The sequence below is a fragment of the Eutrema salsugineum genome, unplaced genomic scaffold, assembly GCF_000478725.1.
Source record: "Eutrema salsugineum unplaced genomic scaffold, Eutsalg1_0 scaffold_13, whole genome shotgun sequence".
In the NCBI taxonomy this organism is placed as follows: Eukaryota; Viridiplantae; Streptophyta; class Magnoliopsida; order Brassicales; family Brassicaceae; genus Eutrema; species Eutrema salsugineum.
In genome coordinates, this window is record NW_006256885.1 from 9,044,487 (window position 1) to 9,070,541 (window position 26,055).

At 37.3% G+C, this 26,055-nt stretch overlaps 5 protein-coding genes across 8 annotated transcripts; 2 read left to right on the plus strand and 3 right to left on the minus strand.

The window, feature by feature from the left end:
- The first annotated feature begins 4,273 nt into the window (after positions 1-4,273).
- LOC18023554 (protein LONGIFOLIA 2) lies at positions 4,274-7,922 on the plus strand. Its single transcript, XM_006408377.2, has 5 exons — positions 4,274-4,747; positions 4,889-4,941; positions 5,036-6,652; positions 6,753-6,903; positions 7,058-7,922. Exons 1-5 carry the CDS (start codon positions 4,597-4,599, stop codon positions 7,771-7,773), a joined length of 2,688 nt encoding a protein of 895 aa, XP_006408440.1. The 5' UTR covers positions 4,274-4,596; the 3' UTR covers positions 7,774-7,922.
- Positions 7,923-7,999: 77 nt separating this feature from the next.
- On the minus strand, positions 8,000-9,951 carry LOC18023555. The gene is made up of 2 exons (XM_006408378.2): positions 9,642-9,951; positions 8,000-9,394 (listed from the first exon to the last, which is right to left on the minus strand). Exon 2 carries the CDS (start codon positions 9,266-9,268, stop codon positions 8,123-8,125), a length of 1,146 nt encoding a protein of 381 aa, XP_006408441.1. The 5' UTR covers positions 9,269-9,394; positions 9,642-9,951; the 3' UTR covers positions 8,000-8,122.
- Positions 9,952-11,489: 1,538 nt separating this feature from the next.
- On the minus strand, positions 11,490-14,057 carry LOC18023556 (transcription factor TCP13). Of its 3 annotated transcripts, none has more exons than XM_024159787.1 (3): positions 13,876-14,057; positions 12,738-13,612; positions 11,490-11,692 (listed from the first exon to the last, which is right to left on the minus strand). In XM_024159787.1, the coding sequence occupies exons 1-3, from the start codon at positions 13,892-13,894 to the stop codon at positions 11,591-11,593; spliced, it is 996 nt and encodes a 331-aa protein (XP_024015555.1). In that variant the 5' UTR covers positions 13,895-14,057; the 3' UTR covers positions 11,490-11,590. The 3 variants fall into 3 exon arrangements, with proteins under 3 accessions (XP_024015555.1, XP_024015556.1, XP_006408443.1); XM_024159788.1 differs by having other exon boundaries at positions 11,587-11,706; positions 13,876-14,054; XM_006408380.2 differs by lacking the exon at positions 11,490-11,692 and having other exon boundaries at positions 12,432-13,612; positions 13,876-14,055.
- A 5,495-nt stretch (positions 14,058-19,552) lies between these two features.
- Positions 19,553-20,905, plus strand: LOC18023557 (ninja-family protein AFP4). The gene has a single exon (XM_006408381.2). It carries the CDS (start codon positions 19,817-19,819, stop codon positions 20,762-20,764), a length of 948 nt encoding a protein of 315 aa, XP_006408444.1. The 5' UTR covers positions 19,553-19,816; the 3' UTR covers positions 20,765-20,905.
- A 1,149-nt stretch (positions 20,906-22,054) lies between these two features.
- Positions 22,055-26,011, minus strand: LOC18023558 (LRR receptor-like serine/threonine-protein kinase RPK2). Of its 2 annotated transcripts, XM_006408382.2 has the most exons (2): positions 25,813-26,011; positions 22,055-25,719 (listed from the first exon to the last, which is right to left on the minus strand). In XM_006408382.2, the coding sequence occupies exon 2, from the start codon at positions 25,713-25,715 to the stop codon at positions 22,290-22,292; it is 3,426 nt and encodes a 1,141-aa protein (XP_006408445.1). In that variant the 5' UTR covers positions 25,716-25,719; positions 25,813-26,011; the 3' UTR covers positions 22,055-22,289. The 2 variants fall into 2 exon arrangements, with proteins under 2 accessions (XP_006408445.1, XP_024015000.1); XM_024159232.1 differs by having other exon boundaries at positions 22,055-26,011.
- Positions 26,012-26,055: the final 44 nt, after the last annotated feature.

Here is a 26,055-nt window from a genome sequence, read left to right on the forward strand (position 1 = left end):
AAGCAATTTACATGGTAGTCCAGTAACAGGCGATCTGGCTACTCCTGGCATTAGTCCCGTTGACTCGAGTTCATTCGAAGTTCATGGTGTCCGTTGAACCGTTGAACCAGGGAGAAGTCCACACTATAGCACTTCGGTGCGTTTCTACCGGGGCCGACCGGATCAGCCGATAGAGTTTATAAAAAAAAAAATTAAATTGCATCATTTTTATTGGCAGAGAAAGCATATGATACTTGCATGGTTTCCATACTTCATCTTTTACAATTGTACGCCCGTTTTGCAAAGTTGTTCTGCATTTTTTTGGTATCATGTTTTTATAACGGTTCCATTTATTTTCCCATGTGTCATAACAAAATGCATGTATGTATTTTCGGCAGAGAAAGTGTTATTTTAAAGATTTTTCGAGAAAAGGAGAATAACAAACTCCAAGGTACATGAACTTGTGAGCTTTAATTACCTTATGGGTTAAGATAAATGAAAGTAAAGGCCCATTACATGATTGGATTTGGCATAACTCAAGAGACAGTTTGAAGATAAGTAGATAACCACTGGAAATCATGTAGTTAAAGCAAGTGTTACTCGGTTTGATTTTTTTTGTACGTTTTAATCAACTAATGGATGACTCTTTTGGTAAATGGTACTAAGATACTCTCTGTTGGAGTACAATATACTGTACTTTCTAGTGTTAATTAAGACCGACGTCAAATTTAAGACGGACGAGCGATGACCTTCAAGTTGTAACCTCTTTTTTTTTTTTTGGTCTTCCCTAATCTTAGATCCGTCGCATGTGACATTGATTTATAATAATTTTTATAATTATAGTCATGATGAAGAAAGGAATCTTGACTTAGCTCCTCGTTTAACTATCTAAAGCTTTAATCGTTTTTATGACACGATTGACGAGTAATGTGACACTAATAAGTTTTTTAATGTTAAATTTTTAACATTACAATTAATGTAATATGGAATTTAATAAGCTTGTACTTTACTATTATTTCTTTAAGAAAAAAAGGAAAGTAATAGTATTTCATAAATTGATGACTATAAGCCAAATAAATTTAGTCAAACATAAGGGCGCATAAAAATAGCCAGAAAAATCCAGTACTACTAAATTGAAAATTGACGTACAAATGTGACTGTTTAGGTTTCTTATCATTTTTTTCGAACTTCTTAGGAATTGTATAGGTAATCAATAAACTATCGAATCTTTCCTTTTCGATATAATATAAAAAGTTAACACTTAAATGAAATTTGCTGTTATCGCAACTACTAATAAATAACTAAGTTATTAGAAGATGTTAAAAAAAAAAGTGATTAGCTATAGCAAACTTTAATAGTATATGACTTAAATGCTCTTATCACTATCAAATTTATAGTTTCTAAAACGAAAACATTGATTAATACTAACGCATAAACCGAAAGTATATTTATTTAGATTTTTTTATTGGCAGTTGCGATGATATTCTTGTTTTTTAAAAGTAATATTTATTTTCAAATTATTATTATTTATTATTGTTACTGTTATTGTTATTGTTATACATACACACCTATATACGAAGAAGATATGTGTAATGTTGGCAGTCAAAATCAAAGGAGAGAAACCCCACAGAAATTAATGGTGAAATTAAACAAATGTTGGATGGGTGGGTGATAAGTGGGATCATGTGCCAATAATTGAACTAAATAAATTGAACATTGAAACTTAACGTAAAAGAATATACACTGATCCTTTAAATCAATTTTAAGTAAGTTAATTTTATTAGTCTTGAAAATGTATTTTGCTTAGCTGGTTCCCTATCAACCCCAACACTCAAATCACTTACCCAATTGCTTCATGTGATTCTGTTCCCTTTTTATCTTTTTTTTGTGTGTGTGTTTGTTCCCTTCGTCTTTCTTTTTCATTTGTCTATATATACTCTATTCTTTTCCATTTGTTCTCTTAATTTTGTCCTTTGTTTTTCTTTGATTACGAAATTATAGATTAATTTCACTTTCTTGAGTGAAGTATGTTTGGTGCATTTCATATACTCGTTTTTTATTAAGATAAAGTATATATTATATATGTATGATTCATCAAATCAGTTCGTTCATCTTTTAGAAAATAGTTGCCATATATAGTCTTCCTAATTATATATAAAATAATTTAGCTATCCAACGTTTCAACATTTTGAAAACACTGTCTATTTTACGTCCACCCTGATAATTGTATCATGACCCCAAAAATACACACTAATGTAGAGACTTCCTATATTAATATCTTAGCAATATACTGTATAGTTTATGATTGATGTAGATATATATCAACTTGGAAAAAAAAACGTATATTTCCCAAAAATGGTGGCTCCTCCTAAATTCTGTACCCACATTCTCTTGTTCCTAAAACACTATAAAATTAATCTTTGGTAATGCTAACAAATTACTAACAGCAAGTCAGCAATCAACCAAATCGATCATTGCATGGAGTTTACGGTAATATCAATCACAGTAAGCTTCAATAATATTATGTTTACGACTAAAGTCAGTTGATAATCACAATTTCTTACGAAAGCAGTAAGTAAATTTGTAAAATACAATAAAAAATCATTTATATACAGAAATCTCGTTAATTGAGAAATTGTTCATTTAGCAAAAAAAAATTGAGAAATTGTAGAAAGCATACAAGCTACAGTTTTTTAGTGGTGCGAAAAAGAATTCAAACTACATAAGCTTAAAAATTTATAATGCAGTATTATACAAAAAAAAGTAATATTGATTATGGTACAATATTTGATACCAAACCTAATACCCATGTGTAATAGTATATTCCTTAGTACTTCAAAGGTCAAATCAATTAATTGTGTTTTCATGTGAGCAAAATAAAATAAATAAATAGATAAGAAGTCACAAACCCCACCTTCTTCACAGCACATTGTGGAACAAAGCACGTGATATGCCCACAAGCTTTTTGTGATTAGTACATCTAAGGACATAAACCCTCAAATCAACCAAGACAAAAACTAAAAGACGACGACTTAACTATATAATAATCCTCTACCTTATTTTATATCCTAGATTCCTTACTTTTTAATACAATAATTCACATGCAAAAAAAAAGTGATTACATCATCTTTAAGCAATTAATTCACTACATAAGCAACCGATTTTTTACTTTATTTTTTATTTGTAATAACCACAACACAATGAACTTTTGAAAATATACTTGTGGCCTGTCCACAAAATTTAAATTAGCATTCACTATTCACAAATGTGATCGTTCATATACGCACAAACTTTATTTCGTAATATGCTTATACAGTTTTAATTTACATATACATTAATTTATAATGCCTCAGTCTCTCAATAATGGTTGAAATATCTGCATCAACAAAGAGTATTCTATATAACTAGTTACTTTCAAAATTTCAATAACGTAAATAATACCTTTATCACACACAAAAAAAACTAACAATTTCCTTTTTCATCGACCCAAAAAAAATCCCTGTTTGAACAATTCCTTGCAAGACCCACCAATCTCAGACCATGCAAGCTTTCTTCCAGTTCACCAATCCACTTTCTCTCCTAATAATTTATTTTGATTTTGTGCTGCCATTAAAATACAAATATTAATTTCTCTTATCCTTTTAGATAAATAGATTAATTTTCCAAAATATGCTGTGTGTTTCTGACAAACTCCACATGCACATGTAAAGGGGCACCAAGACTTTTAAAGACCCACCTACATTATTTTGTCCACATGGATGTGTAAGGGAACTTAGCTAATTATCACTCATAAATAGTTTTTCACTTCTTCATATGATTTTTATTATTATTAAGCGATAAAACCAAACTAATATTTGGCGGCCAAAAATTAAAAATATTATCAGGTCGAAATTTCATTGTTACTATCAATTGACTGGTCTAAATACTACTAATTTACACCAACGCCTTAAGATAAATCAACAAATACATAAACATGAACCAAACATATCATTTAATCAATTTTTTTTCCCGAATTTCAAAAAGCATTTAATTCGCGTATAATAAGTTGCCTTGTGCTCTCATGTGCATAACTTTCATCTTAAGAGGTGAACCAGATTCCTCATTATTTGCCAAGCAGAATTTTTCAGAGCTCTGACATAATTAAAGAATATTAGATTAGTATATATATATACATATTTACTAAAGAAATAAAAAAATTCTTACATGTATAGTGTTACATGTTAACACATGTACATTTAATACATTATATATGCTTCAAAGCTTCCTTTGACAGTTGTATCGTTGCCTTTAAAGATAGAAACCTCTTTCTCAAAGAACAAAAAACAAAACTTTTTTTTTTCTCCTTCTCTTCTTTCTCCTTCAAGGTAGCCTCCAAGCAAAACACAGAGAAACCTAATCTGTTGTCTGGTCATAACCTCACAAGAAGCTATAGCCTGTCGTTAATGTTGGCTTCTTCTTGTCCATTTCTTCTTTCCTTTTTCCTCTGAAACACTATAAAAATCGTTAAAACTAGAACAGAGAAAGAAGACGAAGAAATTGGTAATTTCATAAACAGAGTATATGAAAGAGATCTTGAAGTTTTGAAAGTCTTATCGAGATAAGAGTTAAGAAGAAGATATGTCGGCAAAACTTCTGTATAACTTGTCAGACGAGAACCCAAATCTGAACAAACAGTTTGGATGCATGAATGGGATCTTTCAAGTCTTTTACCGGCAACATTATCCGGCGAGACCAGTCGCCGGCGATGTAGAAAAGTCTTCGGCTCTAGGTAATATAAATTCTTTCTCCCTCTTTCTCTTACTAAATCTTAGTTCAGAGTTAGGACCACAAAGAAACAGAGAAGTTTCACTGAAACCATAACTACTGGTCATTAGGATTATAGCTAAGAACAAGGGTTCCTTTTTTGCAGGGGAAAGAAAAGATCTTGTCGGTGAAATTAGCATAGAAAGTGATAAAGAAACGGTAAGAATCTAAACTCAGGTTTTTACTCATCTCTGAGAAATGAAAACTCGGGAAAAAGAAACCTGAAAGAAACAGACTTTTATGGGAATTGCAGGAGAGAAGTACCAAGAAGAAGAAGAAGAAGTGTGGAGTAAAGGAGAAGCATAGAGTCTCCTCTGAATCCTCTTCAAGGCCTTCGTTTTCGTCTTCTCCACGGTCCTCGAGCTTCTCGTCTGCAGAAGTCAGCACAACAGCATCTCAATTCGACCAGGCTGGTGAGAATATGATCAGAGAACAGCACAACACTGGACCGGTGATGCCATTTGATCTAAAGGAGCTTGTGAAAGGCTCTATTAACAGAGAAATGAGAGCCGGAGGCGAAGAAACAGGAGCCTTCACTCAGCAGCCGAATTCAGCTAGAAGTAGCATGTTGCTTGTCAAAGAATCATCATTGCGTTCGCCATCTCGGAGTTGTAGTGAGTGGAATGAGGGAAGAGGAATGGCTGTAAAGTTTAAGGAAAGTCATCGGCTTTCTTATGATGAGAGGGAGATGAGAAACAACGGATACAAGCCGGGCTCGAAGCTGAAAGAGACACCTAGGTTGTCGTTGGATAGTAGATCTAACTCCTTTAGGAGTCCGAGAACTGAAGCAGGGAGATCAAGTTGTCCACCAGAAGAACCCGTAACGATGAGTCACAGAAGATCGAATTCGAGTGTTGTTGCCAAGCTGATGGGTCTTGAAGTCATTGCGGACAATTTTGATACAGAGCAGAGAAAACAGAACCGGTTTTGTGACTCACCAAGGCCGATGACCCGAGTGGAACCTACGGCTTTACAGAGATCTAGGAGCGTTGATTCGATCAAGAAGATACCTTCTTCTAAGTTTCCAATGGAACCAGCTCCATGGAAGCAAATGAAAGCAGGCGACGCTGCACTGACGGTTTATGGGGAAATTCAGAAGCGGCTTACGCAGTTGGAGTTCAAAAAGTCGGGAAAAGATCTCAGGGCTCTTAAGCAAATACTTGAGGCTATGGAGAAGACGCAGCAGTTGATAGACGGAAGCAGAGATGAAAAAACTCACCAGCCAGTTCTTATGCAGAGTACTCACCAGCCAGTTCCAGCTGGAACAAGTCCAGCCATGAACTTGAGATCTTCATCGATCGTTGTCATGAAACCGGGGGCTACAGTTTCTACCTCTTCGCTGCCACACAATGCCGCCTTGCCAAATGTCAATGTTGGCAACCCCAAACAAACTCGAAAAGTCACCTCGGGGAAGCAGAGCGCGATGGATTTAACCCCAAGGCCAGGCCTTTACAAGGGCCAACTCGATTCGACCAGGAGCAATAGCTCAAAAACATTAAGGTCGAGGCAAGCTTTGGCGAGGGATTCTTGTTCAGTGACCAAGTCAGGTAGGAGCCAACAGCAAAGTGTTAGCCCAAGAACGCAGCACAAAAATCTCGGGCATTCCCGGCCCACAACTCCAAAATCAGAGCCAGGCAAGATCCAAAGGCAGCAAACGGAGTCAGCCTCACCGAGAAGAAAACAGGGGATAAAACCTCGCACTACTCTTCGGCAACCTGATGACCGGTTAAGCGATTCAAGCAGTGACTTGAGAAGTTTAAGATCAGACAGCAACATAAGCTTGCAATCGAATATTGACATCGAGGTTACAAGCAGACATCGGTTGGAGAGAAACTGTGACTTCCCAGAGCTGCACACCCCAAAACAAAGGGTATGAAATAGATCTATATCTCTCGCGAATCTTCCCTTCTCAATATAATATATTCATCAATATCATATTTTGATTAAGTCTCTTGTGTTTACCAATGCAGAGCCCAGACTTTGGAGCCAAACAGGACAGACCATCTCTAAAACCTCTGAAAGTTACCGTTGAGCAACCTAGCCCCGTTTCAGTTCTTGATGCAGCCTTCGACGAAGAGGATTCTCCATCCCCGGTGAGGAAGATATCCCTTAGTTTTAAAGGTGAGGAACTTACAAAAGAATAATCTTTCAGACTGATTAGTGACTAGTTCACATATTGTAGGGATTACAAATTCATCGATATCAATTAACTACATGGATTCATAAGGCTTTGGGTTTGAGTAAAGTTCTCACCTTTTCTTTGTTCTCTTACCAGAGGACGATGGTTTACCTTTTGAAGAATCTGTGTGGATAAACGAGCCTACAGGCGTCTGCAGATCCATACTCGTGCCTGAGAATAACCGGGGTCCAATGCAGCCAGACTCTGATCACCTCGAATGCTTCCCTGAGGAAGGTACAGGCTTCAAAAGCGGCGACCACAAGTACATCTCGGAGATATTGTTGGCATCAGGGCTTCTAAGAGATCTTGAATACAGCATGATAAGCATTCAGCTGAACCAAGCGCGTCTCCCCATCAATCCTGGACTGTTCTTCATCCTGGAACAGAACAAGGCCAGCAATATGAGTCCACCAGGCAACAAACACAGAACCGGAGGATTCAGACAACAGCAGAAAAATCTGACAGAGAAATTCAGGAGAAAACTCATCTTCGACACCGTTAACGAGATTCTAGCTCAGAGGTTCACTGCAGTAAGCTGTACCAGACCACGGTTAACCGCAAACCCACTTACAACAATGGAGAAAAGATCCAAAGGGGAGCAACTTCTGCAAACTCTATGCTCGGAGATTGATAGGTTACAAGAGAACAACTCAAAGTGCAATTTGGAGGATGACGAGTATGACATCATATGGGAGGATCTGCGAAGTCAAGGCATGAACGTGAAGGAGTTTGAAGGAGAGACTCCAGGCATAGTGTTAGATATTGAAAGAATGATTTTCAGAGACTTGGTTAATGAAGTTTGCTTCCGTTAAATTTTTATGGGTATCACTTAGAATTGTAAATGAAGGAATCTTACAGAGGAAGAGACCCTTCGGTTTCTGGGCTTTCAGCCCTTTTGCCTCTTCTCTTCCTACTTATTTGTGTAACCAGCATATATATGTATACAGGTCTGTCTGATTAATAGCATATAAATTACTCAATCAAAATTATAATTAACCAGCAAATGAAGTTAAAAGGCAAAGAAATCTTCTCTTTCTTTATCAATTTGAATTAGTAAAAAAAAATCTTACCCTAAAAAGTAACGTATTCAATTGCAAACGATCACTAAAACTCGGGATGCAAAGCTATTCTGTCTTAACACATTCTAAAATGACACAAAACCTAATTTACATCTGACTCGACAATTCCCAAGTCAATTCTTTCGCGTTTTTCTTTGATTTCTGACTTTTTTTCCCACTTGTCTTCACCTTCTTGAAACCACCCATGTTCCTGGACGCTCCGGTTTATTGCAAAACACGAAGGTCTCTTTAGAGTCCCAATCTTGAAACGTACCAAAGTTTGTTGTGGTCTTGCACCACCTTTCTTCTCTCCATCCTCAGATTCAACTATCATGTTCCGCTTGTTGATCTCATCCCATGGAGCCGATGCCTCAAGAACTGGGATGTGATGATCGTTGCTCAAATGCTTATCAGGAACGTGGCTGGTTCTAGCAACTTCATTTGAAAGCTCCAGAGGGTGGAACACAGGTGACAATTCCTTCTCCACGAATCGAAGAGGTGCGGTAAGAAACGGATTACCTTCCACTTCTTCTTTTGATTTTCGATCATCCTTTGGAGAATTAAGTACTTCTAACCTACCACCATTGAAAGAATGTTGTAAACTCGACAAAGATGGCCCATTTTCTTTACTCGGAGGTCCTCCTTCGACTGTGCCTACAATAGTTTCCTCTGACCGATTACACAATTTGGTTTCGGGAAATGCAGGAAGCCAAACAGGGATGTGTTCATCTGGAGATTCTGCTCCAACTTCAGAGAAACTAGGAGAAGGTCTTTTCTCTTTGTTAATTGGGAAACGAGGAAGAGAATAAACAAACGGCATCTCCTCTGCTTCTCCTGTATAACGAATAATATCCTTGACTACACCGGAATCAGCAAGACAACGGCCAGTGTCTGAAACACCAGCGAAACCCAAACCAGACCCCAAATCCTCTAATGTTTGAACTATGTCCAGAGAATTACCCTCTCTTCTACCGGCTATGTTAGCATACAGATGAGCACTCATCCCAATGCTCTGGATATACCGAATCGCTACATCGGTTAGCGTTTCAAGAGCAGATTCTTGAAAAGAACTAAACCTAACGCCCTCGCGTGTCTGTGATTCCTGGTACACATTAACCTCTGCACTCTCGCAAATCTGAGCCACTGCCATTTTTGCTATGGCGTAGGCGAAATCATTGCCTAGAAAAAGCTTACTCTTGCCGTGTAATTCTCTTCTCTGACTTCCTCCTTCCCCAGCTCCATTGTTCATATTCAAACTCTCTTACAACTTCACCCAACATAACATGTCGAACCATTTCTCAACCAACACAAAACGCATCCCTCTGAGATAGCACAAAATCAATTCATGCCCAACGAAATTTTTTCACTTTGGCACCTAACAACAATTATAGAGGATAAAACATCAGAATCAATTGGAGGTAAACAAACAAAAGCAAAGACTTGAACACAATTTCCAACCAAAAAATTGAAAATTGAACTTAATGACAGATCAATTCTGTCACTAGGATTACTCGTTTCCAGCGAAACCCTAGAAACTCATCGGGTCCGATTGACCGAGTAGAAAGCAACAAACGAGATCCGAGAGTGTAAACAAATTCGATTACGGAAAGTAAACTGCTTACCGGAAAAGAAGCTTTCTCCATTGTAAAACCCCAAGGAACAAATCCGCCGAGGAAAGAACAGGCAAACTTCGGTAGCTACCGGCGGCGAACCCAGTGATGGAAAACCCTAGCGAAGAACTGAAATTGAGGAAATTTACAGAAGTAACAAGGAACGAAATCAAAGGCGCAGAATTTAGGGATTCGAATGCGATTTAAAACAGAGCTCGATGTTAAACAATCTCGATCAAAGAGAAGGCGAGGGGAAATATAGAGAGACAGAGAGAGAGAGAGAGAGAGAGAGAGAGAGAGAGAGAGAGAAAGAGTGGGAGATTGCAAGTTTTTGAGATTTTCGTTAACTTATAGAGAATTTTATAGAAACAAGAAACAGATTTCCTAATAAATCTTTTTACTAATCGAATTATTTTATAGGTTTACAGCGATGATTTTAATATAATTAGAAAGGATACACTTATTGCGGGAAACAAAAATATAATTTACTTCCTGTAATGAAATTACGATCGAGAGGCACATACATATATTTATATCCTTTTATAGTTTTCCTAGATATATCTTATAAAAAATTACTGTAAATAGCATAAATCCGAGAGGGATACATGGGCTTTCTAGCAATCAAATAAATTTTTAAGATGATGGGCCTAGCAGGTTGGCCCAAATATCAACTACGTCGTATAGTGACAACGAAGAATGTACTGAATTATAAAAAATGTTATTTTGGTCGATAGGGTTAGACTCTTTTTTTTTTTGGATGTCAAATTCCATTATTAATGAACCCAAAGAGTCAAGAAACAAAACAAATATAAAGAACCTCTAAACAGAGTCATCTAAAACCAACTAAAGAAGGCTTGACAAAAATTCAAAATCTCATTTCTGGTTTTATTCTACACTTGATTGTGAATTTTTCCTGTCCCTCCACATATGATACTTTGACCCAAAAAAGAAGACCCTCCAAATATTATACTGAAACCAAGACTTTTCGTGATCACTCGAAGTCTCGAACAATATAATAGTAACTGAAGCTTGTATCGAGTGTCAATCATACACTTGAAACTCAAAAATTACATGACCAATATAGTCCAAAAGGTACTACTGGTTACAAGATGTATTATTAATAATGAAATCAAAATTGTATTCCTTTCAATGTATGTTAAAAAACAAAAATTGTATTCCTTCTTCTTAACGTAGTCTAGTTTGGTTTCGGTGACGGTATGATTGGTATTTATAAAGAAAGTAAAGCCAGATATATAAAAAAATCGATATTAATAAACATATGGATTTTTAGGTTCGGTTCGGTTAACCGAAATAGACAATTTGAGCTAGCATCTCGTTTATATCAATATATTATATATCTGGTAAATTTCATATAATATATATATATATATATAAGATCGACATGGAAGCTTTTTGCAGAAAGTATGATGATATTTGACAGAGTCACAGAGCATTGGATCGGTAGCCTTTTTACTCTAATCAATTAAAGATCGTACCAACATAATTATTTACAAGCTTTTGTCTGTATTACCCCTAACTAACTTTTTCCGATCCCCTTCCTCTTTGGTCAATTTATATACTGCATCTCCCATTTACCTCGAACTATATACAAGTTTTATATGATGTATTAATTATTATATATGTACTTAGTAGTTAGTATCTCTATATTATAGCATAACATTTGAATTGGTGAACATGCATGAGACTACACGTTAATTTGCGTTTAACATATGTAAAACGAAGAGAGCATTTTAACCTAGTGATCTTAAATTAGAGCATCTCCAACAAAGGATGTTTAAGGGTTGCTAGTCAAAAAGTTGGATTAAAAATAAATTTTTAATGGAGAAAACTTTTAGCATTGATGTTTATATAAGCATTTTAAGCACCCTTAAGCACTCCTTACGTGGTCTTTTCTCATTAGTTAAAACATTTAATTTATTTTTTTTATTCTTTTTTTCCCATCAGTTGAAATATCTCTCTCTTCTTCTTCTCTTTTCTTCTTCTCTTTCCTTCCTCTCTTTCCTTCTTCGACCCTTCTTTCTTCTCTTTCCTTCTTCTTTAAACTTCACAAACATAACTTTTAAACATAATCTTTAAAATACAAATTAAAAAAAATTTAAAAAATTTCTAAGCATCTCACTTTAAGCACCTCCCATTGGAGGATGAATTTTTTTTAAAAAGTTAATGAGGTGCTTAAACAAAAAATTATCAAAAAAACTAATATAAAAATGGTTAAGCACTCCTTAAAGGTGCTAACCATTAGAGATGGTCTTAGTTTAAATAGAAATGGCGTATTCATTTTGCATCTTGAATTTAGCTGAGAGCTAGCTAGCTTTAGGACAATTATATTGTGTGCTTAAAACCATCCAAAATGAAATTCTATTTGATAACTGGGTCTTTTTCCAGATTCACATAACATAAGGTTAATGTTGGGTGTTTTGTTTGGTAATTGGTTTTGTAGATTAAAATCTTGAGTAACCATAAATCATCATCAAAACTAACTACAGTCACCACTTGAGTTAAGTAGCAATGCACTGCGCGTCACATAGAAACATAATCTCATATATACCTCAATTAACATATCATAACTAATAGATTACAATGATTTCACATCATTATGCTATCTCTCCACGATTCCGAAATTGTGTAGCTAGCCATGTCATTTTGTATATACATAGTTTTCAGTTACTTATACAAAGAGCCCTACATAAATTTACATTTCATTTTGTGTGTACTAAGATCCTACGAGGAAGCTATATATATATATATATATATATGATGAGAAAGTTTAAAACACATGCATGTTAAAATACAAGTCAAAATTATATCGGGATAACAAATGTAGTACAATATTAACTAGCGTATTACTTTTGTTTTGTGTCCACTAGTTCACTTGTGAACAAATCGAACACTAATTGTTTCCATAATCTAATTTTACATCGGGTGATGTTCACTTCCTCTACTTGTCCGGTTTAATTGGACCGACGACATCCGGTTATTACCATTGTTGCTACTAGTACTACCATGTAACAATGAATATAAAGTCGAAATGTTTTGGGATGTTGAAGATGAAGAGCTACCCATTAATGGCATTTGAAAATGACTTACCATATGCCTTGGATCTGTTGTCTCCATAGTCTCGGAATCAGCTGAAGACGATGATGGAAACAAAGATTGTATAGTTGTTGTTGTCGTCATTGGGCACACCAAGATTTGTGATGGAAATGGGACAAGACTATGTAGTTGATGTTGATGATTGTGATAATCTGCCTGAAAAATCGAATGCTGATGATGATGATGTTCCATGTTGTGATAGGTTCCATAAGACCCGATATGATGATTGTTTGTGAAAACGACATCGTTTTCTCCCCTCTCTTTGTTGTTTTCTTCACGGCTAGAATTAGTAGTAGTTGTAGTAGACTCTCCATTGATTTTAAACCCGAGTTGGGTCGGATCTTGGCCCGGCCGCTGACCAAGATTCAAGAACGACTGGTGATGGTTGAAGAGGCTGAAATTTTCTGGCGAGACGGGCAACGGAGGAAGCTCGTCGATCTCCTCTTTAGCTGCATCGAGCAACCAGTCAACGGCTTTGCTAGGCTGGTCAACGCCGAGCCGTTCTTGAAGATCATAGAGCTGAATAGCAGTTGGGACTGATAATCTCACTCGTCTGTCGCGTAGACCACGCAACGTACTCACTTTGCTGTGACGGTCTTTGCCTCCAAAGGCGCGTGAAACCCTAACAATCCTCGGATCCTTCGATTTCATCCACGACGACGAGGATGAAGTTGAAGAAGAAATCAAGGTTGGTGGCTTCGTATTTACGGTTTTGCCACTGGTGGCTACGAGGACGGTGGTTTCGTCTGCATCTTCTTCTCCTTCTCCTTCTCCTTCACGTCTCTTCGTAGTCCCGCCGGAAACGTCGTCGTTCAGATATTTCCAATGGACGATATTCATAATGCTATTTACGGGATCTTTATAATTTACTACGGAAAAAATGTAAAATCCATTAGACGATAGGCTAAGAAAAATAGTTTTTTCAAACAATTTGCTTTTTATTCTAAATCTCATATCATCCTTTAGGGTTTCTGAATCCTTTTAAAGGAGTGTGATTAATAACATAGTGAAATCCGCAAACAAGATAGAAATTATCTAAGAAATAAAATTAGGGTTTAATTCTTATTATTATTTTCAATCGACTTAATTAATTATTTTAGGACAAAGACATAAATTGAGATGTGTTTCTTACCTGAGCTTCTAATAAGCATGTACGGTCTTGAACTTGAACAGATAAAATCTAGGGCTTTCTTGTTCAATAAAGTGAGGAATAAGACGACGATGAGGAAGAAGAGGGACTGCAGAAGGATGAGATATAGAGAGAGAAGAAAGTATGTGATTCCATTTATCTTTTATGAAAGTATGATATAGAATGAAAATATATAAAAAAAAAAAAAAAAAGAAAATAAGAAAGAAGAAGATGCTTTTGGAAGTGAATATGGAGAACCCTACCAATATCATAAGCCTCCAAAATTCAGAAGAATTGCGACTAAGTATTTATGTTAAAAAAGCAATGGATGTGGTAATGCCACGTGTCGTATTTCGCTATCCTCGAAGGGAAAATCTAATGAATGCTTTGAAAAATCAGTCAAGTTCATTTTCATCTTTAATATTATGGATCATATCAAATCTATATACGGACGAGAAAAAAAAATTCGAATAATTTTTCATCCACGTATGTGATATGAATTGCAATTATATAGTACGGCTAAGAAGAAGATCCCAAAAAAGTATACGTACGTGATTATCTAAGTTTAAAGAAATTGCAGATACCAAAATAAGCATATATTGACGTGAAGTTATATAGTAGCTTGTTGAAACATCTAACTAATGTTCTTAAAATGGAAATAAATGATATTTTAGGGGATACATAAATTGTTAAGATCAAGAGAGAATGTACTCTATTAGTAATTTAATTATATTATTTATCTTGATTGGCCAAAATTAAGGTGATGATTAGTGATCTTATTTCTTTTTCCCCCGCTGTAAATTTTTTTATACTAATACAAAAGTCAGGACAATATATGATTCTACTTAACACAAACGTATGATTTACCATGGTTTGCACCCGCGTATTGTAGCTGATTTTTAATTCTTAATTGTATATATATGTAACGGGAACATATATGAATTTCAACCCTTGTTACAAAAAAAAAAAAAAGAATTGCAACTCACGTATATAGTGTTATATATATACTATACATGGTCCCTATGTATATGTCCATGACCATGGGCATGCTGTTATCGACAATTACAAAAGGTTGTGGCTTACCCCAATGCACGCCTCGTACCTTTTTTTTGAGTCAGGACTCATTTACCTTTTCAAACACAAGTACATTTACTAGACATCACTAAACCCTAATTTTATTATTCTTTACGTGAAAACCGTTGGCTTATATGAGAAAAGTAACATGATTTTGTAAACTCGGATGCAAAGTTAAACAGAAAATAATTGTAACAATATTTACATTTCCATCTATATAAATTAATGAACATTTATTTTACAACGACATCTGAATATAAACCAATGAAATGATTTCACGTTTATGCTTAATTGCTTATCTTCCAAATATACACGAGTATTTTGAATTCCAAACATTCCTCACCTAAATAATCTCATCAGATTCAAGTAGTATATATATTTGTATATGATGAGTCCTCTGCTACTAGCAAGCTAGATTCTAATTTATCCAGTAGTTATGAAAAATAGAAGTGGCGGAAAGCAATATATCCTTATGAATCAAAACAAAGGAGTGAGAAAATAAAAGTGTGATGATGAAATTATTTCATCTTTAGATATCACATTGGAACAGAGGAGAAATTGAACAAACTTAGAATCCACTAAGTCATGTCAACTTCACCGACTACGAATTTTTTGTGGTCATCATGAACAAAGATTGGGGTTTCAATAGCTTTCTATACTTCATATCGATAACAATAATTAATGATGTCAAAGCTCAACGACAATAATATCCTAAGGAATGGGTCTAGTCCAAACGATATATACAATTTGATGGGATATAAATACACCCATTACAAAAAAAAGAAGAAGTATATATATGTGAAAGTATAGTATCCTAAAAACTAACTCCTAACATAAGTTGAATGATCCATATAATAATTTGTAATGCTCTTACTATTATAGTTAACAGTTACATATATGTATAGCAGTGATGAATATTTTTTTATTAACAATATATAATATGCGCGGGTTTGTATGTAAATGGTAATACATCGATAATGCCATATATATCGAAATAAATTATATACGATTGTCACAGATGTATAAGCTAAAGTTAGCAACACCAAAAAAATATATGAACTAAGTGACGTTACGTGGAAATTGCAAAATGGAACACCTAATCATTAATATCGTTCGTTGAAAAAGAAAGACGAATCTATACAGTACCGTCGCCCGCATGCCATTTCGAGACGTATACAATTTAGTTTCCTCCACTAGAGTTTGAGGTCTTTATCAAATTCTCAAATTACACGTTTATTATACATATAGAAAGACGCCACAATTCTAATATTATATGATCATGAACAGGACTACTAAATATTCTAAAACATTGTTTCTTGCGTGAAACGTTGAGCCCGTGAAACACTAATTAAGAACGTGCAAGTATGAGTTAGATTGCATACGTGAATTTTCACAATAGAAATTTCGAAGTGTTTTTACAAAAAAAAAATATATTTTTAAAAATATGGAAGTTTTTTCGGAATAGTAGTTAACCAGCTGGTTTAAAAAGTACATTATAAAATTTGAAGTTCAAATTTTAAAATATAGTTGTGAGTTACTGACATATTGTCGAATTCCGTTACGTATAGTTGTTTATACATGTAACATGCGTACACTGTACACACTAACAGAGTGTAAATTAAAGAGGGACACAACAAAGCGACAATTTATAAAAAAGGAAAAAAGTGACGATATAATGAACATGTGTATTTATTATGTTATTATATATACACGTTAGAAAGTAGATGAAGAGTGAAGAAGTTGGGCATCTCGAGAGAGAAACTGAAGAAAACAGAAGAGATAGGGAATTATTTACTCAATGGCCCCCTCAGTTTTTCCATTCACTTGTTTCTCTCTCTCCTTTTTTTCGTCCTCCATAGTTACATCTTTTATTTCTCTCTCACTTCTAATCAACATGATTAGTTGCAGTATATATGGAGTTGGATCTGGTTATGGTATACCGAGCAAATCCGAATTACAGGCTAGCATTTTTTTTTACTTTCAGTTGTTGTTTCTTGATAGAATATCTATTAATACAAGATTTTGATATCAATGTTTTTTTGGGATCTAAATATCAACATTAATGTTGTGCAAACAAATGCGGTAAATATAAAGTTTGGCATTTCGTATAGCTGCTGCTATTTTTTTTAAATTGGAAAAGTGGCAGGTTAAATGTGAGAAGCGAATATAGTTAACATTCAAATATTCAATATACCGTTTAGAAAAATGGAATCAAAGAAAAATCAGAGAGAAAATATACTACTGAATCTGTTTCTATTGCATTGTCTAATAAACTTTTTCTCTGCACTGTTCCTATCACAAACACCAATCCCTATGCTCAGTCCAAATGGTAGATACTAGATAGTAACCCAACATATGGATATATTCATATATTACGGACACATGCTTGGATAATGGAGTACACATTGCCCAGTAAGCAAAATCTTCAAAAAAAAAAAAAAAATCTCACTTTTAAATCCAAAACTATTTTCTCACGTCTAAACAAAATCCATATATGTGAATTTTATTGATTTTGTGGTACTTTCCTGAATCCAAAATTTGGGCCAACAAAAGAAATGCAGAGGGTATATAAGCCCTTATGATGAGAAAAAGCTGCATGGAAAGAAGTTTCGTGGACATAGAAAACAGTTTTTTTTTTAATAGTCTTTGTGATGATGATTTGTTATAGACAATTTACAAGTATAAGATGCAACATCACAACTATCATGGTCAAGATTTTGAAAAGGACGCCGCTAAATTAGACCACATGTTTTTCATTTCGTTCCTAAGCCTCCCTAGTTCCTGAAAACTGAAAACACAAGATGGTGATGATGAAGATAAACTATTAGCAATGGTCACAAATCACAATGTCATTGAAGTGATTATTCCTTTTTTTATCATTTTAAATCTTTTGTCGCTCCTCCTCAAATCTTGATTCAACATCGCCAATCATTAACGACTCAAGCTATATGCCTATATCACATAACCACTCCTACAACTCTACGTACGATCGTATCTTGTGCTGACTCTACAATCAAAAATGACACAAAAAAAAACAACGAAAATAAGTCAAGAATCACTTGACTGAATTAATACAAGATTTTGATATCATAATTGTTGAGCAAGCAAATGCGTTCAATAAAAATTTTGGAGTTTGTTGTAGCTGTTATTAATTTATTTATTTGAGGAAAGTGTCTGGTTAAATGTGAAAAATGTAAAAAGCATATACTCCATTCATTATAAATGGTAGATAGTAGATAGTAAGTAGTTTTATATACTCCATTCATTCTCTGCACTGTTCCTAGCCCTAGGTTGAATCCAACGAGTAGATACAGAGAGTGACCCACATTTGTATATATGAATATATTACACACTTCACAGTAAGCAAATTTTCAATTTTACAACCAGAAATCCAAATATGTGTGAATTAAAATACTTTGTGGTACTTTCCTGCAGGATCCAAAATTTGGGTCAACAAAAGAAATATATTGGACTACTCTGATGAGAACAGGCCCAATCTATAAAGTCTCAAATTTGTTGCCAAAAAAAAGTGTGTAAAAGTTAGCGTAGACTGAGAAAGCATTTACATTACATATAAGCTTATACACACACAGAAAGAATATCCGGTTCAACACACATAAATGGTTTTTAGTTTGTATTTTGTAATGTGATGGTCTATTCTATATATCAAAATGTTATGACTTATTATCATATCCCTGCAAGTTGTTTGCATATTGTCGAGAAGCAATGAATATAATTACACGTGGCATACTCTGTCAAGTGAAACGTGTCAGTGATCTTATCACCTTTTGGGATAACATATTTTGAGTTAACATATTTTCTAAAAGGGCAACACAAAAAGAAAGAAATACAAGTTGGCCACTATGCCGGTCCCACTTCTCGATCTGCTCTTGATTGTTTGCGTCTCTTTAGGAGATCCTCCATCCATTCTCTCCAACTTAATTATTATTATTGTTGCTTATGAAACTACTACGTATATTATAACGCATAATTTTTTAAGTTTGTTTAATTGCAAACTACGACAACGTAAAAATATTACACATATTTTGGGTTTTTTTTTTGGTCAAACACACATATTGGGTTAATATCCAATATTGACACACAAATATTAAATAATTGTTGAAGCTCACAAGCGCGTAATAATGTCAGCTAAAAAGAAAAAAAAATGATTTGGTATTTTAAACTTTGTTTTGCTGGTCGGGCCCAGTCCGGCTGGATACACGTGGCAATAAAGTGATGTCGTCGTTGAGCACGTTGATAATTAAACACGTGTCAAGTTGTGCATCAACAAGTAGCCTACGTCTACGCTAAGCCCTCCCCCACTTGATGCCCTTTTCCACGTGGCGTGGTGGGTGGTCGACTGGTCGTCTATCTTTTTCTGTTTCCTCCCAAAAGAAATATATAATTTTTTTTTTCAAATTATATTACTAAATTTTATAATAATTCGAAATTCCCTAACTATTTCCTGTCAACGATAAATCACTATCTATTTCCGTTGATAAAATATAGTTCAAATGGCATCATGACTGGAATTACGGTATATTTTCTATTATTTTAAGCCAACTTGTGCACCTAAAAATATACTAATGGAAATAGATCCGTACAATATCGTCAACTATGCTTCTAAAATAATCCAAAAACATGATTTCCAGAAAAATATAAAATACTTGCAAATTGTAGTACTATAGTTTATAACACTTGGTAGCATTTGGTGGTTGTTTTAAGAAAAATTGTTTCGTCTCTCTCAAAATCGTGAAATTAAAAATTTAAAACGCTTCTGGCTAACAGATTGCTCCTTCTCTTTTGTCTGTCGAACTCCCTGACCTCAAGTTTCGATATTTGCTAAGCATTTATTGTTTTGATTTTGATTATGGAGATGATAAGAGGCCCAAACGGCGTCGTCATGCAAATCCCGAATCTATCTGCTAACAATCTCTTGCAGAAGTTTTTCATCACAAGCAACCATTTGTGTCACAGACACCCTGAGAATGGTGAGAATCGGGAAGAACCGAAGAAGAAACAAGAAGAAGAAGAAGAAGAAAAAGATATTGAGCTAACGTTAGGTCTTTCTCTGAATGGTCAGTTTGGTACGGATCCGAGATCGAGGAAAAGGAAGAACTTTGAATTGGGTCGATCTTCTTCGATACCAGAAGGTTTCGTCTTCGATGAACAAATATCCGGCGGCGTTTTCGGCGGAGACTTCCGGCGGACGGTGGGTCGGGGGGCTTTGGACATGTTCCAGCTGGATCGGACACGGTCTCTGCCTGTCGAAACGGAGTTGGAGACGGAAACGAAGAGGAGGCGGTCGGAGAAGACGATGGCATTTCTTGAATTTCAGGTTCCTCCTCCGGAAAAGGAAAAAAACAGTGGCCAAGCCAAGACGGAGAAGTCAAGGGCATTTTTGGAATTTCAGGTTCCTCCTCCGACAAGGAGAAAGGAAGAAAAGGTTGGTTTTTATGACGTCCCCGGTCCGATCAGCGGGATGGGTAAAAAAGGAAATACGGCGAAGAAGAAGAAGAATGAGGAAGTCTCTGGAATGGAGAAGGCGAGGAACATTCTAGAAGACATGCCGTGTGTGTCGACGAGGGATGTCGGAGCCGACGGGAAACGAGTGGAAGGGTTTCTGTATTGGTACGGAGGGAACAAGGAGGAGGTGAAGATAGTGTGTGTCTGCCACGGCAGTTTTCTTTCTCCGGCAGAGTTCGTCAGGCACGGCGGAGGCACCGTTTCTCCCGTCAGCGACGAAGGTGGTGGTGACGATGTTGCGATAAATCCTCTTAGGCATATTGTTGTTAAACTTCCTTCTTCTTCCTTGTAGTTCATATTCTTGTGGGTTATTATTGCTTATCCCCAATTATTAGAGGTGTCATTTTTCTTTCTAAACTTTCAAAATTGTAACTATGTATGTCAAAATATAATTTGACCGACTAATTAAGCTGAAGCAGAAGTTTTTCAACCCTCTTTTAAATAGACCTTAATTTATTGCCTGATCACAACAACCGATCAATCCAATACAAGGATTCCTCAGTCTCCCTCAGTTGCTGAAAGACACAACAACCGATCAATCCTTTTCTGCGTATTCAAGATGTTTTAGTTTCTGTTTTGTGGTTCTTCATCTGGATGGTAATTTGCTGCGGATCCACCTACTGTACTAGTCTTCTCCGAGGCATCTTTGGTGTTTCTGTCTTGAGCTTAAGGATTGCAGTGGTTTCGTTCTACCGTTCTTCTCTGGCGAGGTGTGACCAGTCTCTTTCTGTAGGTGACTGAGATTGTGTTTGCGAATGTCCGCGTGTAAGAATTGGTGTTCTTAGATGGCGTTTTCCCCTTTCAGATGTTAAGGTTCCGTACCTTATGCCTAGATCTTCTTGAGTGCTATGTTCTTTGGTGTGTCAGAGTTAGGGTAGTTGCTTTTTCGTTGGTCTGGTTCGTTTCTGCGATCTTCCTGTCCGGAGCAGTGGTTGGTGTTGCTTGGAGATTGTGTCTCCTTTAGGCTCAACGGTCTTCCGAAGCTTTTTCAGGTTGTTGATTCTTCTCTTGGCTCTTGTTCTTTGACTCTGTTCTGGCATCTATCAGTTTGTTTGGGTTGGCTGTGGAAGTGTTTTGGCTCAGCGTTTCTGATGTAAAGCTTGTGGTTCCTTTGATCTTTCCTTTCATCTTTTTCTTGTATGTTGTTTCTCTTTTGGGCTTTGTTTTGTGGCCGCTTTAGTTTAATTTTGGTATTGTAGCTTGGTTATGGAAATCGTTTTCTGCATTTGTCTCCGGGGTTTTCTATAAACCGTCGGCTTTGTCTTTGAGGTTTTTCTATAAACCGCCGACTTTGTCTCTGGAGATGTTTTATCATCTGCCGGCTTTGTGTAATCCGTTAGCTTTGCTTTGCTCTGTAACACTATGGTGATTAATATAATAATATTTAGCAAAAAAAAAAAAGATGATGATGATGAAATAAATGGTAACATAATCTTGTATTTTTTAGTACTCCCACATTTTAAAATTTTCATTTCCAAAAGGTTTAAGTTTTTTACTCCAATTCTTTTTTAATATACGAGTAGTTAGTTGTTAAAATATGATTTATCAAAAATTTCCAAAAAGTACCCCATTAGAAAAAAAGTCAAAAACTACGTAATACAATTTACAGGTGAGAAAAACAAACAAATTAGCTACAATATTTGGGAGTTGATCCTTCCTAATGTCCTTTTACCCTCGACTCGAGAGAAACCATTAGGAAATTTACCTTTCTTCTTCTAACTACTACACAAGAAGTTTACTGCTGTTAAAAAAAAAAAATCAACAAAAAATTTATAACCTTTTTTTTTTTGAAAAATAATAATCAAACGGAGCTATCGCTAACACGACGGAGGCTGAAGCTGCTTTAACCGCCGTACAACTTGCTTCATCGTGGGCCTCGTGGAAAGAGAATCCACCGTACAAACAACCGCTAGATGCAGAACCTCGACGAGATCATCGTGCGGACCAGCGTCCCATAAACCGGCCGTGAAAAACTCCTTGGCACGCCCTTGTCTCAGCAACATACAAGCCCATTGCACAATGTTGAAACCGTTGCCGTAGGAAACAAAAGAGGGATCAAGCGCTTTCTTGTCCGAAAGCAGCTCGAGAAGCACCACTCCGTAGCTGTAAACATCCGCTTTATCCGAAACCCGGCAGGTCATGGCGTACTCTGGCGCCACGTACCCAAACGTACCGGCCACACCCGTTGTTGCGTGCGTCTCCGATGTCCCGAGCAATCTCGCTAACCCGAAATCCGATAGATAAGCGTTGTGATCGTCGTCCAAGAGGATGTTGCTTGGTTTGACATCCCTGTGAAGAACCCGTGGCACGCACTGGTCGTGGAGGTATGCGAGCGCTCGAGCTATGTCAAGAGCGATCTTGTGAAGAACTCTCCAATCTACAGCTCTCGTGGATCGTTCTTGGATGAACTTCTCGAGGTTGCCTCCTGGGAGATAGTTGTAAACCAAGAACATCTCGGTCTCGCTTGCGTGGTAGCCGATGAGGGTTACAAGGTTCGGGTGTCGAAGCCTCCCCAGAGTTTTGATCTCTGCGTGGAACTGTTGCACGCCTTGAAACCGTCCTATTGAGAGGCGTTTGATCGCTACGACGACGTCTTGAGAGATTTCCGCTTTGTAGGTTGCTCCGAACCCGCCATTGCCGATCAGGTTGCTCGCGTTGAAGTTCCCCGTTGCTCTCACAACGTTGTCGAATGTTATCGCTACTCCGATGTCCATGAACATGGTGACTTCTCGTTTCGTAGTGGCCATGATCTTCGATTTCGGATGCCATTTCCTCGTGTAGAAGAAGAGGATCACAAGAGCGATCAAAACCGAGACAATCGCTGAAGCTGATGCGATCGAAGCGATCTCTAGCGAGTTGAACCCGTCTTTTCCTGATGGCTTTTGAGACGGAGCGTTTTCCGCAGGCGAAGATGCGTAATCCTGCGTGATAGAATCTCCCATGGAGCCTCGGGAATCCGAAGACGGCGTTGTCAGAGAGAAGACATGGCAAGGCCGAAGATACGGGTTTCCGACAACACTGCTGCATTTCGTCAACCCGTTGGTCGGAGGAACCGGACCTGACAGGTTGTTGGAGGAGACATTGAAAACCGCAAAAGTGGCGAAACCCGACGGGATTTGGCCAGAGAGGTTGTTATTGTTGAGAAGCAGCACTGTGAGATCCTTCAGGGTGACGAGATCATGAGGAATGCCGCCGGATAGATAATTTGAAGAGAGATCAAGAACTTGCAGGGAATGCAAACGACCAAGGCTCTGGGGAATCTGCCCCGTCAGGTTATTATTCGCAATCGAAAGAAACGTCAAAGCATTCATCTTCTTCCCCAGGCTTCCCGGCACCTGACCCTGCAGCTGATTCCAGCTCAGGTTAAGAGCAACAAGTGAAGCCAGATCACCGAGACTCGACGGAATTGGCCCGAAGATCTGATTCAAGGAAGCATCAAGAATCTTCAGAGAAGGGCACATGTTGTTGAGTCCTTCAGGAATCCGACCTGAGAGCTTGTTGGAGCTTACGTTGACGTACACACCTCTCAGTTGGTCGCAGTTGTCCAGCAGATTTCCTGGGAATTGCCCGTAAAACCGATTCCCTCCACCAGAAAATATGTAAGAGACTCGCTTTCCCAACCGCTCCTGAGCAAGTGGTACAGACTTGAGAGTTCCAGTGAAGTTGTTGTCTGCGAAATTATGAAACACAGCCGGACCTCCATCACCTCCGACAACAGTCAGGGAAGCTCCAACTTGAGCCTTCTCGGTGAAGAAGGAGAGATAAACAGACGACGGGTCGTTGTAAGATTCGATAGAAAACCCGTCAAAGAAAACAACAGGAGGACAATGGGTTGTGGCATTGCTAAGAAACTCAGGGATTAAACCCGACAAGCTGTTTCCACCAACATCAAAGACACTCATGCAGGGAACCGACATCTCTTTAAGAAGCTCTCCGCTAAGCGTATTCGAGCTCAAATCAAGAAGACGAAGGTTCTTGCATTTACTAAGACCCACAGGAATTTCACCTTTAAAGAAGTTCTGACCCAAATTAACCATCTCCAAGCTTTGACATGAACCCCAATCTCCTGGGAACCTCCCTTCTAAAGTAGCTCTCGGGACCCAAAGTATCTTTAGCTTCGGAAGCCTAGTGATTTCCTCTGGAATCCCTCCTTGATAGAAATTGAAATCCTCGGTCATCGAGGTTAAATCAGCCTCTGGAGGTTGATCTGATTTCCCTCTAATGCTGTTAATGTCTTCATACACATTGTACAGGTTCGATAGCACGAGAACAGACAAGGAAGAGCAATTCCCGAGTTCTGCAGGCAATGGGCCACTAAGAGTGTTCCTCGAAACATCCAAAACCTCGAGCTTCCGAAGATTCCCAAACTCTAAAGGGATAGTCTCCTCCAACGTATTCATATACAACAACAATGACCTTAAACCACGGCAGTTCCCCAAACTCTTTGGAATCCTCCCGTTGAAGAAATTACCAGACAAATCCAAATGCTCAAGCTTTCCACAGTTATCGCCAATATCTTTAGGCAAAGAGCCTTGAAGCCAGTTTAATGGCAAGTGCACCACTCTGAATCTCCCGACAAAACCAGGAACAGTTCCATTAATCTTGTTACCACCTAAGTTCAAAATCTCCAACTTGGACAGATTCTGCAGAGAATTAGGGATTTCACCTGAAATTCTGTTAAACCCTAGATTCATGACCCGCAAATTCCGTAACCCAGTAAAGTGAGCAGGCAATGACCCGGTCATCAAATTCCCTTCCAGATCAAGAACTTCAAGCTTTTCCATTCCCCAGATTCCAACAGGGATTTCTCCACTAATCGAATTGAAGGGCAGAGACAAAACCCTAAGCTCTGTGAGACCCACGATGACAGAAGGCAAATTCCCCGCCAAAGCTCCACGATTTCCGGCGCAATCCCTCCGAATACCAAACCCATACAGCGGAAACTTACCAATATCACCGCAATTGAAACGGTTCCCACTAATTTTGGAAGTTCCTTTGTCGCTTCCAGAGCCGCTGATGTTAAGAGCCATGACTCGGGAGGTCGAATCGCAAGATACACCAAACCAGGAGCAGTAGTCTTCGCTCTCCTTGACCCAGCTAGCGAGAATTGAACCAGGGTCCGATACTGTTTCCTTAAACCGGAGCAGCGTCGATTTGTCCGAATCAGCTAACACGGTGAATTTTCCGGCGAGGCAGGTTGCGATACAGAGTAACCAGAGAAAGAACACCACGTTTGGAGGCATCTGCCTGCGAAAAAAACGCCATTTGATCACTGAATAAGGCAAAGAAGTCATCTTTGTAACTTATCCCCAAACGTTTGACACAAAACCCTAAACCCACCTCGCAAGGTCTGCTAATTTGCAATTGGCGAGCACAAGATCCTTCCTTTTTTAACGTGCGAAACAACCTCAGGCCCGAGTCTGAACTCTAATTTAGGGGATGATGAGATTCTTTTTTAGTGAGAGAAACAGATGAAGCAGAGAGATGAAAAAAAAAGGAGAGAGAAAGATGAAGATTCAACACTGTCACTGAGGAAGACGCGTTTTTTTCTTCACACTTTTTTGTAAAAGGATCTTAAATGTT